Consider the following 14,606-nt stretch of genomic DNA (forward strand, 5'->3'; position numbering starts at 1 on the left):
AAAAAAAAAAAAAAAAAAAAAAAAAGTTCACGGCCCACCGAGATAGTGCTCATTGATAACGATGGAGTTATATCTGGGGAACAGACCCGGTCGCTTGACATCTTAAAGCGATCCACCTTGTGGAATATGCTTGTAATCGCCGACGAATCCAGGCCGATGCATCCCTTGCATCTACCACGTGATGTGCCCCACTTTTGCTCAGGCTGCTCAGGCAAGAGTCACCCGCGCGAAGGTGCTGTTCAGGCTGTTCGAGCGTTGTTCAATATCAATCTGCTTAGGGGTCGGCTCAGTCCACATGCCATTTTCGGTAATTTGGTGATTCGAATAATCCCCAATCTGGGCCTTCCTATGGACCAAAACTAATCTTCCAAAAAGCGTGAGTCAATAACAGTCCTTATACCAGTCCATAAAATGGTAAAATGTCCCAAAACAAATATTCCACATTTTGACAAAAAGTTCCAGTTAAATATTTACACTAAATTGCTCAAAAGGTCAACAAAATGCTGCGCAAGGTGAATATCAATTTTGAAATGAATTTCCTCGCGCAGACTTCAGCTAAAAATCAAAGACATGTGCCAGAAAGAGCGGTAGCAGGTTTAGCGATATTCAAGCCCCATTCGTGACAAATGAAACTAGGAGAAACGGCCATTGCAGCTCCCAAAAATGATGAGAGACGGGAGTGATTGTTTGCCATCTTATTTTCAATTATGCTTTCCTTTTTTGGGAAACCTGTTGTTGGCAGCGTGTGCCATTTAATGATGTAAAACGAATACAAAATATCGGAAGTGCAGTTGTTATTCCTGTGGAGATATTTCAAATTAAAAAACATATATATATATATATATATATATATATATTATAAATTCAATCAGTCAAAATAATGAAACTGCAAATCAAATTGTGCTGTACCAAACGTACTAGGAAATATTTGTTGGCGCTTATTTTGTTTTGATAGCGGTTATAGCTTATTTTTTATAGTTTTTTAACGTTAAAATACTTAACTGTGGTTAAATATTTGCATATAATAAGAACAATAAAAACAATATATGCTTAATAAGAAAAACCAAAATTGGGATCTGCTTTTAAATTCGAAGCTAAAATCATTTATAGTTAAATATCTTTTTAAAATATCTCCTATATAGATCGAGGGGAGTCGCGAAACAAGAGGCGGCGTGAAGAGATTATGACTGACTTCGGCCTTTGGAGACGATGGAAAACAGTCTTTGGAGCATTTTGGCGTGTTGGTGTTTTGTGATGCGGGGACGTTTGTCGATGCTTCGCTTGTTGAACGTATAGCTAAGAGCCAGGCCCAGCCTTCTCAATAATTCATTTTTAGCCCCCGGTGTGTTGATAAGCCTTGCCACCCCTTTCCTGAAAAATTAGTACTGCTCGGCTGTGAAAACGGGGTAAATTCTGCGTCGCATATAGTGAATGCACCCAAATAGCTTGAAATGCTGGCCAGACGAGTCGATTAAACCCAGCCTTTCCTTGGCTGCACATGGGGCAATATAGCCGTTTCGGGCACCCGCGTGGATAACTGCTTGTTGTGAAGGCCAGTGAAAACTTGTTGACTCTTGAGCCCGGTGTTGTCTGTCAAATACCCGGAAAGCGTGAAATTCCGCAAACAGCGCTTTTGCAATGCCTTTCTTGCCAGCCGGGCTCGGTTTGCCGCAAATCAAGCGTTTGGTCAATCAAGTCCGTAACGTCGGGATCAATTGTTTTATAATATATCCCGTGCAGAACGTGTCCTTTTTACTTAAGGGAAGTGGCAAGCAAAACTTTGCCGCCTTTTTGGATTACTACCATCGCAGCGGGAGCCTTTTTGTTCGAAAGTCCTCTCGTGTTGGTGAAATCGTCCAAAGCTATATTAGCCAGAAACCCGGCCTTAACGGGACTAAGCGCTGTGCCAGGTGTGATTCTATAAAAATCCAAGTTGAAAGTCCTCCATTCCGTTTGCGGGATCGAGCTGGTTCCTGGTGGTGTTTGTGGCGGCGGCGTCAGGACGAAGTGGGAAAGGCTTGCATGACAACCGATGCCAACAATCGGAAAAGAAATAATGAATGTAAAACGAAATGCATGACGACTGGATTGAACCAACAAGAAAATAAACAACAAAGGCCCAATGGGAAAGAAATCTAGGTAGAGAGGTTGTTTGGTCATGGATGTTTACCCTTGTTTTTCTATATAACGGGCCAAGCTTTATATAGTTGGTGAATTTATAAGTAGCCTCGTTACGAAACGCTAGCAAGTCCATAAGAGCACAGATATACAGACTTACAAGGGGATTACATTTCAGTGACCATTTTAAAATAACTTCGCAGCCACAAATATTGATTAATTAATAGTACAATGCGACTAATGTAGAAGTCCATTGTCACGGAATACCGACAACGGTCTCAAAGCCAGAAAATAGATAATTATACTGGAAAAACTTACAAGTGATAACTGGGGTAAAGGCCAGACTGGAAATCCAAGTGAACAGACCGTTGTTGCACGTTTGCATTGCCCTTGCAAATTTCCTTGGTTAACCGGCGCCCTTTAAGGCATCGGGATGCTTGCTTTAGTTTTCTCCCGAACTTGCTGGCTACTGCAGTAGCAGAGTCTATGCTAGTAGAGCTTCCGTTACGTTGCCTGAAAGCACGTCGTCGAAAGCAACCAAAGGCAAGCTTTGCATGGGCATCAACCAGTGGTGATAAATGACCAAAACAGAAATCCACACAAGCAATTTACACCAAACACCATTTGATAACTTTGTTAAAGTGTGTGGACAGATTGTCACGCCTAAACTTTGGTTAGAACTTGGAAGCTATTTGTATTTTGTGATTGAATTCGCAACTCTCGACTGGCAATGTTTGAGCATACGGTCAAAAGTTCGTAGGAATTCGTTGACGATGGCTTTCCCAAGAAGCTTGGCTTTATAAAATTTTATAGTATCTCCTTCGTTTGCCGAGAATATGCTTTTGTAAGATTAGAGGGGTAAGTCCATGCCTCATTGCTCACGCATCCCTATGTGATGAGCAAGCATTTCGTGACCATGTAACCCGCTTTGCTCGATAATATAACCGATTTCATTTACCTTGACTGTACCAAGATAGGCTTCGTTGACATAAAACGTGGTCTGTGAGGTCTCGCGGGTGCGGGGAGGACCGGTCCCGAGCACGTCGAGGGTAGAGTCCATCCCCACCGGCTCGAATTCAATCCAACCCACAATGCTACGCCACCGGACTTTGGACAAAACCAGAAATTCAGCTTCCTTGGGAAAGGGGTATTTTTCGCCGTTTTTGCGTACATAGCGGCCATATTGAGAACCTCGATCTCGCTTGTGTCGATGTAACAAATATAGATTCGGCGGCGTTTGATGATTTTCAGGGCATATTTCCGGGCGAAATCCCTTTTAGAAGATGTTTGGATAGGCTCAGACGACCGTTTAAAACGCGTCAAGCTTTTCTGGACGGGGTCTTTTGGGCGATATCTAATGCTGTTAAGCACGAGTTCTTTTGTTCCTGGGTCATGATATCTGACAACCCTTTTCGTGGAAAAGGAATCAGCACTGTAGCCGTAATAAAAAGGGTATCATGAACTTAATATTCAAAGGTGACCTAAAATCGGCTCTGTAAATAACAGTTGGGATTTGTGCAATAGCAATACCAAGTAGTGACAAAAAGACGGTAGAGATGGTTATTAAAGATAAAGGAAACATTATTGGTAATTACAATATATTGTACGGAGAACCGTGTGTGTAATTCGGGTATGTAGGGAGACTGTAAGGGGTTGACACTTCAAAGTAGGGAATCGACGAAGAATGGGGTTTATTTGAATAATAAAAACAAAACTGCTTCGTGGAATGTAAATGCAGCTAAAAATAATTGTACGCTATTTACGTGTGATTTTCTGTGGCTGGGACAGTAATAAATAGCCGCTAAACTTCCGCTCGGTTTTAAACAGGGTTGATTTGGTTAAACAACTCGCATCAAAAGCAATAGGACTCTGTAAAATAATTTATTTTTAACCGATTTACTTCGGGGTGTGGTTATTCCACAGCAACAAGTCGAACAAATCACAACCAAGTAGGATACCTCTACAGCGCCTTTTCGTTTTTCACTACAGCTTAAATACCTAACAACTGCAAAGCCACAACAACTTTCCCACATACCACTTACCCACGTACCCGTCTAATTTATTTTTTTTTTTTCTTTTTCCCCAATCTTTGTATTGTCTTTTCCCCATATTCCACTTTCTCCGGCCATTTATCTAAAAGCTGTGGATTGTGCACATTAATATTTGAGATTGAAAGAGATATATTGGTCTCGCTATGTTACATAAAAGGGACTTTATTTAGGGTTAAGAGACCAGCCATTTGACCCTGATAAGCTTTCGTTATACTACAAATGTCACATTATTTGTTATTCATCGCCCCGTGTTTAGCTGGTGAGAGTATTGTCACAAGTTGTTAATAACAGTCGTCAATCCAAAGCATACGAGCATCGTTTTCTCTCTGAAAAAAATTAAACCAAAAATTGGTAAGGTTAAAAGGCAATAAATTATTTGGTTAAATCTCAGTGCTTAACCTAGACCCCTGCGGGAACCGAGCGTTCCATGTACCTTTCAGCCACATGGCTTTTCGGCCAACCCGATTGGCCGAACAAATCGCGCTCGTAGCGTTTTTTGGATGGACCCACAGGTACATTCAAAACCACAGTTGATCGTTGGTTCAATTGTGGAGCTTTGGGTTTCAGGGATGAGCCCTGAAATCATGTCGCGTTGCTGTTCTCATCCCGCCCATCTGAATACTCGGCCGCTTCGACGCTAAGGGGTTCCGCGAAGGACGTTGGGCTCGATACAGGCTTTTTGCGAGACTTATGCTTTGAACTGGTGCGGGCGATAAAGTGCTTCTTGTCGCGGCGGGTTAGAGAGGGCTGATGTTTGTCCCCAGATATATGGATACTGCTGCCGTCGACGCCAACATTCGCGGTGTGTTCCCTGGGACAAGCGGATTCGCGGGATCCGGGACATGTCGTCGCTGATATGGATTTACCAAGGGTAACTTGGCAGATTAGTGCCATGGCGCCCCAGACGGAAATCCCAAGTAGCTTCATTATCTTCCTATTAGAAGGGTTTTGTTTGAGAAGAAGTATGGTATAGCCCTTCTTTTCCCAAACTCCGTGATGACATCGCCCCATTCATTCCTCTCACTATTGTGTCCAATCCTACAAACTCAGAGTCCCTCAGTACGGTCGACACGAAGCCCAAAATCTCCATAGACCTGGCCATGTATCCCAGCCAGACTCTGACCAGGCCCGCCAGCAGAAGCAAGAACGACGACGGGATGAAAGAACCCATCCAAGGCACAGAGAACTAGTATCGCTCTTCAATGGTCGAAATTTCGAAAGTGGTTGTGAGAATAATATTTATTGTCAATTTGTCCGAGTATTCGCAAAACGCTCTATTGTTTGCGGTAAGGGAGGCTTGCCGCCCCTCGCCTCGTCATAGTAACTCTGCCCCAGCAGCAAGTATGAACTTAAAGGTCGCGCCAGTTTGCATGGCCGTTTGCATCGTTGCCAACCTCTCCCCGATATTGCCGACCGCTAGTGGATGATTCACTATCTCGGTTGGATATTCGCCTGCGATGAACCGTAGCGAACAGTCACTTTGGACCCCGTTTGGCTCCAGCAGTGGCGTCTGCCCTCGTTCCGCAGCTTCGACATATTTCTCGTCGATTCATCGCTTGTGGATTTGACTGCCTCGCCTCTGGCTCTCAACGTCCCTGATCCTCTTGGTCCTTTCCTGTGTTTTCGCTCTGCAGCTGGCACAACTCACGAACCCACCATACTTTCATATCTAGTAAAAGGCATGAATTGCATTATTGTCGAGTACGTATTGTGTTTTCTTTTATGTTGCATCTCTTTCTTTCGCCTATATGATAGGTGGACACTACTCCTATTGCTTTGGTAGGTCTCTTTTCTGCATTCCCGTATGCCAAACATCACCCTCAGCCGTCCATGCTTTTAGCTTTTGGTGGCCACCGTAACGAGCAACTCCATGTCCATTTTTATCCCGTCGTCGGTCGTGACTTTGTCCCATTCCCGCTTCATCACCTCCTTTGCCTGAGGCCTCAACTCAAGCGGGATCCCGCCGTACGTCTTGCCAGACGAGCTCGTGTCCAGCCACTCTATCATGGCGTAGCCGTCCTTGACCTCCTTGACGAACTTGTTGATGACCATGGTGCAGTCGACAAAGCCCGCGAGGCTCAGCAGGTTCTCCATCTCTGCCCGCTTGACAAACTTGGGCCCTACGCCGTCCGTGTCAGGATACTGACAGAACGGCGGCTGCTTCATCACCCTGGCCTTGACCCTTTCGTGCTCCGCCTCAAAGTCCCCCGAGCCGCCTGAGATGCCCACGCGGCCGCCGCCCTGCTTCAGAACCCGGTAGAACTCACGCACCGCTCGGGCCTGGTCCCCGATCCAGTGGAAGGTCGAGTTGACGTAGACGATATCGAAGCTGCCGTCGGCGAACCGTGACAGGTCCTCGGCTTGGCCCACTTGAAATGTCAGGTTGGGTCTGGTGGTGGCCAGTTCCTGAGCCAGGGCGATGCGCTCCTTGCTGGGGTCAACGCCGACTACCTTTCCGGTCGGCCCAACGAGCTCCGCAATGTGTGCCGTCAGGTTCCCTGGCCCGCAGCCGACGTCCAAGACGTGCATGCCGGGTTTGACTGCGAGTCGGTCGAGGAGGAACAAGCCGGCGTTGTGTTGGGTGGCATTATTGACCGTGTAGCCCTTGGCCAGTTCTTTCGTGTCTGCGACCATTTTCTTTTCTTTTTTTTTTCTCTCTTTTTTTTTTTTGATCTGTGTGCAATGGCGCAGGAGAGAGATGGGCGTAGGAATGCAGGTTCCGGCAGAGTGTATTACTTTTATCAGTGTTACTTACATTGGACGACACGATTGCCGATCGGTTAGCAAATTCGTCCTACCGCGGAGTTGGAGACAAACCAACTTTTTGGGGTTTTAGGCCCTGCATCTGGGCTTGGAGCTTCTCATGAGCCCATCTCTGCAACTCAAAATCAACCGTGTCATCCCATTTATACTTTGAGTTCTCGGCAGGTAGTCTTGGCCGGATCGGCTAGACTGTATTAGGTATGCCGCTAAGTTGCATCCATCTTGCAGATACCATAAAGACTATTCCGGCCGGGCCTTCAGAGCTGTAGTCTCAACTCAACCACGGTTCTGATTCGTGGTGATGGGCCCATCAACTGACCCGAACCGTCATGACTTGAATTGCTAATTTGCCCTAAATCTTTAAGTTTATTAGGATCTGGGAATTCTACCCGAGCTCTTTTTGCCGTAAAGATTGGGTTGGTGAAGCTACAGCAAAGATGTTGCCGATATAGTTGTTGCATGTAACATTTCAGATGTGGCGTCGCTTATATTGGCTTGGCTTTCCCAAGGTGGGCCTCATTAGGTGCCCAGTCACGGGCCAGTGCAAACCCTACTTTAACTACACTGCATGGCTAGGTGTTCTGTCGTGTATTGATTTGCAGGAAAACGAAAGCGAAGAGAGCTCTGAGTCGAGTTTAGAGCCGTGCCGTAAGCCGACGGTCCGGCATGCGAGTCAAGGCGGTCCAGAACATCAGGAATAGGCCGGGAAATGATGAACGACAAGGAAATATAGGCCGACCTTGAGCAAAAGTGGGCCTTTTAGACCGGGAAAGACGGCAACGGATAATTTATAGATCGAATCAAAATACCACTTCTTCTCTACCGTGTCACGTTTTGTTCCATCTTGCCTCGTAGTGCGCCCGTCCGGGGCTTTATCCGTATACACGGCAAACAGCAGACGTACTGATGCTATTATGGAACATACTTGTACAACTAACAACTAACAAGTTCCCCATGAGGCTATGAGTCTGTCGTATTCATCCTTTGCAATGACTGTGCACAAATGTGCCAGAGCTGCTTCAACGTGATTTTGCAAGTCGCACATGCGCGGCTATTTATGCATCGCCAAGAATTATATAATAGGGTGAGCTGTTTTGTTCTTATACCGAAACTCTGACCAGCCTGTTTGCCGAGTTGCCGAGCGGCGAGAAGTAGGTACGAAGGCAGGTGGGTAGGTCACCTGTCGGGCCCATGACCAGCTCTTTCGCTTCTTAGGATCACTTTCTGGCCATAAAGACACTGCGTTTTCTGCTTTATGGTAATGCATTGACTCATACTCATTAGGTGCTACTAGATGTACCCAGAGCAACAGTCCCGAAAGACTGGGTCGGTTGCCTTCAGCTACAAGTCATTGTTGATGCGGTGCGCGCGCCAGGCTTGGTTCTCCTGCGCGAACTACTCTTACAAAATGCCTAGGAAGGACCGTTGGGCTCCAAACTCGGATGATTAGAGTGAGGACAACGTTGTTTGATGGTGGGAGAAGCATTATGACTATACGTAGGAGGTGGCTGATGATGTGAAGATAGCTGGGTAATTTTCTTCTGTTCGTTTGTTTGTCCTCTTCTTTTCTTTGTTTTGGAAAGCGGGAGATACGGACATGTATTGGCAGATAAGCTAGATCTCAAGCAAAATGTGGACAGCCTTGAATGTCCACGATACCCTCGAAAGCATTGTATCTCTCCAGTACAAAACCTCGGAGCCATATTTTCAATCGTATCAACCTCCAGACATTTATTGGGCGAGATTAGCAATCAAATCAATAATGTAAAGCACATATTTCCTCGTAGAGCCCAAGAACTGATCTAGAAGACATACTAACACTGTACACACTAGCTACCTACGTGTTCAGCTACCTAACTATTACGGATCAACATTGCGTACGAGACTTGAACAAGAATGGTTCCTCGAAGATAAGTTGAAGAAGAGGGAGCATGGGTCTGCAAGTGAAACAATACGGCATGATTTGAAAAAAATACAGCAAAGCAGACATGGCATATAAAAATATAAACATTACTCTCTATGTCATGTTTAGGTATTACGGTTTGCTACAACTCAGAGCTGCATATCTCTTGTCGACCACTCTCGAATCATCCCGCCATACTTGCCCCCGAACAGAACCGGAACCGGCCCGAACAAGACGGCCAAGAGCGCAAGCAGGGTATTCCCCCAGCCCCAGCCCAGCGACCGATACAGCGTCAACCCGCTCAGCGGCAGCAACGCGCCCACCAGGCCCCTCAGCACGGCGTTGGCCGCCACCGCGCTGGCGGCGTACTCCTCAAACGCGTCGATGAGGTACGTCTGGACGCCGACAAAGATGGGGATGCTCGCGAAGCCCGACACGGCCGTCCCGAGCATCGGCACGGCCCAGTGCACGCCGTACTCCACCCCCCAGCCGTAGATGAGCAGCCCCGTGGGGAAAAGCAGCGTGCCCGGGAGGGCGATGACGGGCGGCAGTCTGTCCTCGGGCGTGACTTCGTACCCGGCTTTGGTGCGCCGCTTGATGGTGTTGTCGCTAAAGTAGGCCACGTACGGCGGGCCCAGGAGCGTGGCCAGTCCGCCCGGCAGGAAGACGAGGCCCGTGGCTAGAGGGGAAAAGCCGTACACCTCGCCAAAGACGAAGGAATAGGTCGACCAGAGTAGGTACAGCGTGCCGTAGACGATGGCGACGTAGGTGCAGAGGATGGTGACCATGGGACAGAAAAGGAGCAGGCGCGTAGGTCGAACAATGCTCTTGACGAAAAGATGAGCAGGAGAGACGCCGGATGCAAGGCGAGAACGGCAGTTTGGGTTGTTGGTTTGCTCGCGAAGCTTTGCTGCTTTTCGGGCGAGGAGGACAGCTGGGTAAGTCTCACGAAGGATGACGAAGGAGGCGATTGTCATTAGACCAGCCTGGTTTGGTTATTGTCAGGATGTTATAACTTCTCGTAGACGTCACGGGAAGAAACGGAAAGTACACACAACCATGGAGATGGACCAAAATAGCCACCGCCAGCCCGCAGCCTCGGTGACCTTGCCTCCAATTATCGGCCCGATGGTCGGTCCCAGAACCGTGGCGGCCGACCAGACCGATGCGGCCTTGCCGCGCTTGTGCTTGGGCATAAGGTCCGCTATGCTTCCAGACCCGATGGCGACGGTCGCGACGCCAAAGAACCCAGACAGGAACCGCATGGCGAGCAGCTGGCCAGTCGTGTGGGCAAAGCCGCAGCCGGCCGTGAAAGTGGTGAGTAGGATATTAGTGACATTATAAATGCGGACGCGACCGTAGAGCTCGCTCAAAGGGGCCAGGATGAGCGGTCCGCTGGCGAATCCCAGGACGAATATGGAGACGATGAAGGTTGCAAACGTGTCGGACTCAGTCTTCAGGTCTGACATGATCAGGGGAACAGCTGGTGCAACCATGGATGATATGAATGGCCTTTTGGACGGGTTGACATTTGCATTAGCGGCTAGATGCATCAATATTCGGCGCCAAAAATTTGACTTACATTATGAAACTGATGGATGAGATTGTGACAATGTTGAGCCACTTGGACCAATCCGGCCAATTCTGAGGGTTTTGCGCATCTTCATGTTCGCTTGGATCCCACCAGACGTCTAGCACCGACACCCCAGCGGCGATGACACTGGCACTTTTCGAGTCGTCCATATCGAGAGACATGTTTTTTATTGGCGACTTCCATTGGTTGCATGCGATTGATGGTAGGGATATATCTGTTGACCACCAACCTCCGTGTCAGGAGTCCAACGTCCCGCTTAGACACAGTGTCTTTTTGACAGTAGGGACCCCCTCCTTGAGTATCAGATGTGATTCACGCTCTAGTCTAGCGTGCCCTAAACAGCAGATACTACGTAGGAAAGAAGGAAGGCAAATCGGGACGAAATCTGCCCAATTCTAGAGTTCGGGCCCCCGCGTTTCTTACCTACCATAGTAGCACGTGGTCGGATCTTTAGGATTTGTTGACATGTGGGATGACACTGCTATGTTGAAAGAAAATTACTGTTTAAATCCTCGTGGAGACGTCATAAACTCTATCGAGTCGTTCCCATATGCATTAAAAGCAATCTCATCGCCTCAAAGAGATTCGGCTGCACCAACTGATGACCGTGGAGCCTTTGCTTCTCACGATCTTGAATGTATTTACTACATAAGCAGAACTGTGTGCATGTTTGTTGACACCCAAGGATACCCAAGGACCCTTTAACAAACAGTCAATTCAACCAAGAAAACTGTCATGTTTCTCCTACGTTGTTCGCATCCACACTGGATGAATTTTAGCCGTAAAACTCGAACAGTCATCACAGACACTATATACCAGAATTAGGGGGTTGTTGATGATGAAATGCCGAAAATCAACACTTACTTTGGCACGACACCTCTCAAGGTGGGTACTTATGCCAGTGATTTAGCATCGCAGACTTAGGGACTTGCTAAAGAGAAAACAGAAGCGCAGGATAACAGTAAGGTTCATTGCCATATGGCTATAATAGGCGCCAAACAGCAGAATACAGAGCTGTGGTCTTTCCCAGTAGCTTGGTTTGGGAACGAGGTTCATACGACCACCCATTCTTTCTAAGCACCCCCCGCGCCATATTGGCAAAACAGCAATATCAAGATCCCGTCAGCTCGTATTGCATCTAGATAGCATACATTCGCGCGACCTGGATCCACGAGTCAGCAAAATGGGCAGATGCGCGGACCCGAACCCAAAGAGGCTAGTAACGCATCTTGCAAAGCCCTTCAGCTCGAGTGATACGACGAATACGGCAGATGATCCATCTGTTCATCAGACGAGGCGATGCCGCCGCATTCGGCTGCAGAGTCGCTCGGGCGTGATTAAAGACCGTGCCGTTTCCGGATCCCGGCGGCATTACATCCTATTCTTTTTTTTTTTTATTTATTTTGCATTAAGAATAGTCGGTTATCCTGCATCCTACGTCTCGGCTGCTTCCTGTGCTGTGTATGTGCGTCTCATCTACAGAGAAATGAAGAAAAATAAGAAGAAAAAAAAAAGAAATCTCTCTAACAACAGACCAAGCTTTCCCAAGAGGAAGCATCTAATAAAACTCTACTTTGAATTAATTATAAACTAGCTTTAACTTCTTCTAATGATGACATAACCACAGGGACCCCCACCGGCAGGGCCGTAAAGCGCCGAACCAGCTCATCTCTCGAGACGTGCTCGAGCTTCAGCTTGGCCAGGTTCCTCCCCGTCCGCATATAATCCTCGCCCATGACCATCTGCGCCATGACAATGACTGCCGTGATGGGCGATGCGTCAATGCCCAGCTTCTGCGCGAGGCAGTGCCAAGCCACCAACAAATCGGCCACGTCCTCGGATATGTTGCGGTTCCGGATCGTCGGTGGCGCGCGGAGCTTATTATGTGGGGGTGAATGCCTGCCCAGGTCGACGAGGTCCTCAAAGTGCTGGTCGTAACATTCGTTTGAGATTTGCAGCGACGAGCCTATGTGCAAGCCAAACGCGGCGCCGATCTGGCTGCGCACCAGGTCGATGGCCTCCATCGCGTTGGCCACGGACCGCGTGAGCCCGTCGCGGTATGATAAAAAGTCGCCTGCCGTGTCCTCAATGCGGCCAGCGTTGAGGAGGACCAGCGGCGGGTGGAAGGTGCCGTTGATGTTGCAGAGGCAGGCTTCGATTATTGTGCACCACCTCAGGTTGACTCGTGGGAACACGGCCTGGACCTCGTCGTACTGCACGCGATCCCTGTGCAGCGCGGCAATGAAGACCCGCTTCTTTTTGCCAAAGACCAGCAGCTGGCCCTGGTCGTCCATGCGGCACGAGTAGGGCGAGAGGTTCGTCTCGAGCACATTGGCCACCCGGAGTCCATTGACCAGCGAGAAGAGGTTGCCGGGAACCGCGATTATGGTATGCTGGCTGAGATCAAAGGGCCTAAGAAGCCGCAGGATGCTCTCCTGGGCGCTGGAGGGGACGGCAAGAACGAGGATCCGAGAAAACTCGACGGCCTCGGCTATGTCGGTGGTGATGTGGACGTCCTGGACGCAGCGAAAGACGCCATCGACGGCCAGACAGCCACGGGCCTGCACCTTGCGGGCGTGCTGCTGATGCTCCGGATGTGAATACACCAGGGTTTTTGTCCCGTGGTTTTGAAGATCTGCCGCCAGGGCAAAACCTGCCGGTCCAGCGCCCAAGATGGCGGCGTTGTATCTGAAGGGCAAGTCCATGGTAGATTGTGACGTGTGTTTGTCGGTGGCTACAATTTTATTGGGCGAGACCGTGTTATTGTGCGAGCTTGAACGGGTCGGGTAAAGAAGATGATGGTCCGAAATCACATCGGCTGGCACACTCGGTATCTGGAAGGGATCGTGTCACATTTGTTAGCCAAGATTAAGATATCTGATGAAATAAGATCGACAAGATGATAACAAAAATAAAAAGCTTACTTCAGATATAAAACCGTTCGTCTTCCATTTAAATAATGCGGACGCTCTCGCACCGAGTGCGACCGCGACTCGGGCAGGCCATGAAGATCTCCCGGTGCCATCCATCTGATTCAGGCTGGGGTTGCGTCAGAAGTGTCTGCGAAAGCGAAACAGTCCAGAATGTCGGATCTAGACCCTCCAAATGTCGGCAAAATCCCGACGTGTCACGGGTGTCAAGTTGCTGAACCATTGAACTGCTCCTTATGTCTGCAGGCCATTCTTCTGACATCTTTGAGGGGGGGGGAAGCATTTGAAATATGCATAACAAATGGTATCAGGGGCACAACACAGAAGAGACCCAGAAGCGCGTGGCTGACAGGTACTGAGTTTTTCTTCTTCCTGACATGGAAACAGCACCAATTAGGAATGGCCCTTGGGTTAAAAACTTGAAGAAAAGTCTGAAACCGGTAAGGTTGTACGAAAAATTTAGGTAGGAACCTACCGTGGAAAACCTTGGGAAAGCACGCGTCGTTGAGACGAAAATGTCTCGACATCAGACGAGGCGGAGGTTGGGGAAGGGCATGGATATGAGAGTTAAGAAGTAGATAAGATAGGTTTACGCTGGTCGCGCCTGCAGCGACATCGGGTACATCAAACATGACAAGCCGCGACAGTTGATTTGCAGAGGTAGGCACTCATCCATGCTCAGCCTCTTCCCTCCTTGGCTTAGGCTTCTATGAGAGAGCACGAGATTTGAAGCTGAAGAAGGTTTTGGTCCAATTGGGGTCGACGAACTTGTGTAACGTGGTCGATCTTTCTACTGCATCATATTAGGCGGCCAGGTTTCTCCTCTTTACCTAACCCAGGATGCAGATGGTGAGTTCTTAGAGGTACCTGAGACAGTACGTTGCAGCGCTTATCGGCGACTCGATTGTCTTCGACAACAAAACAACGGTGCATACAGGTTGCGTCGCCAAGTGCAACTAGTCTCGATATGTCAACAATCGCGGCGGAGTAAGGCTTTATTTTGAGGATAGATGGAGATCATCAGCAACATCAACAGCGTCATTTTATTATTTGCTTCTGAGCAACGATTGCTTTTGATGGGATGGGAAGCCACAAAGTACCATCGAGCCTTTGAACCCCCCGCCTTAGATCTTGCATTGACTTTTGGCTACCCGTCCAGTTATCGGGTTTTTTTCCACCAAAGCCTAAGGAACCTTGGCAATCTTAAAATATAGCAAACTCAACTAAGCCAGGCGGTCTTCACACGC

The 14,606-nt window shown here is 48.2% G+C and overlaps 6 protein-coding genes across 6 annotated transcripts in view; all 6 read right to left on the reverse strand.

The window, feature by feature from the left end:
• The window catches only part of PpBr36_04836 (uncharacterized protein), a gene marked incomplete at both ends in the record, with an annotated part of 2,152 nt that extends 920 nt beyond the window's left edge, over positions 1–1,232 (reverse strand). The window contains one exon of the mRNA XM_029891995.1: positions 1,193–1,232. Within this exon, the coding sequence (XP_029750457.1) occupies positions 1,193–1,232 (40 nt within the window). The remainder of the gene's footprint in view (positions 1–1,192) is intronic.
• Positions 1,233–3,072: 1,840 nt separating this feature from the next.
• PpBr36_04837 (uncharacterized protein) lies at positions 3,073–3,300 on the reverse strand (the record flags this gene model as incomplete). Its single annotated transcript, XM_029891996.1, has 1 exon — positions 3,073–3,300. The coding sequence occupies one exon, from the start codon at positions 3,298–3,300 to the stop codon at positions 3,073–3,075; it is 228 nt and encodes a 75-aa protein (XP_029750456.1).
• A 2,705-nt stretch (positions 3,301–6,005) lies between these two features.
• Positions 6,006–6,803, reverse strand: PpBr36_04838 (uncharacterized protein; the record flags this gene model as incomplete). Its single annotated transcript, XM_029891997.1, has 1 exon — positions 6,006–6,803. One exon carries the CDS (start codon positions 6,801–6,803, stop codon positions 6,006–6,008), a length of 798 nt encoding a protein of 265 aa, XP_029750455.1.
• A 2,181-nt stretch (positions 6,804–8,984) lies between these two features.
• Positions 8,985–10,896, reverse strand: PpBr36_04839 (uncharacterized protein; the record flags this gene model as incomplete). Its single annotated transcript, XM_029891998.1, has 4 exons — positions 8,985–9,821; positions 9,891–10,347; positions 10,418–10,643; positions 10,857–10,896. 4 exons carry the CDS (start codon positions 10,894–10,896, stop codon positions 8,985–8,987), a joined length of 1,560 nt encoding a protein of 519 aa, XP_029750454.1.
• A 1,116-nt stretch (positions 10,897–12,012) lies between these two features.
• PpBr36_04840 (uncharacterized protein) lies at positions 12,013–13,134 on the reverse strand (the record flags this gene model as incomplete). Its single annotated transcript, XM_029891999.1, has 1 exon — positions 12,013–13,134. The coding sequence occupies one exon, from the start codon at positions 13,132–13,134 to the stop codon at positions 12,013–12,015; it is 1,122 nt and encodes a 373-aa protein (XP_029749267.1).
• Positions 13,135–14,578: 1,444 nt separating this feature from the next.
• PpBr36_04841 (uncharacterized protein) overlaps positions 14,579–14,606 on the reverse strand; it is a gene marked incomplete at both ends in the record, with an annotated part of 852 nt that continues 824 nt past the window's right edge. The window contains one exon of the mRNA XM_029892000.1: positions 14,579–14,606. This exon is cut by the window's right edge and continues 824 nt beyond it. Within this exon, the coding sequence (XP_029749268.1) occupies positions 14,579–14,606 (28 nt within the window).

This window comes from Pyricularia pennisetigena, chromosome 6 (genome assembly GCF_004337985.1).
Source record: "Pyricularia pennisetigena strain Br36 chromosome 6, whole genome shotgun sequence".
Taxonomy (NCBI): domain Eukaryota; kingdom Fungi; phylum Ascomycota; class Sordariomycetes; order Magnaporthales; family Pyriculariaceae; genus Pyricularia; species Pyricularia pennisetigena.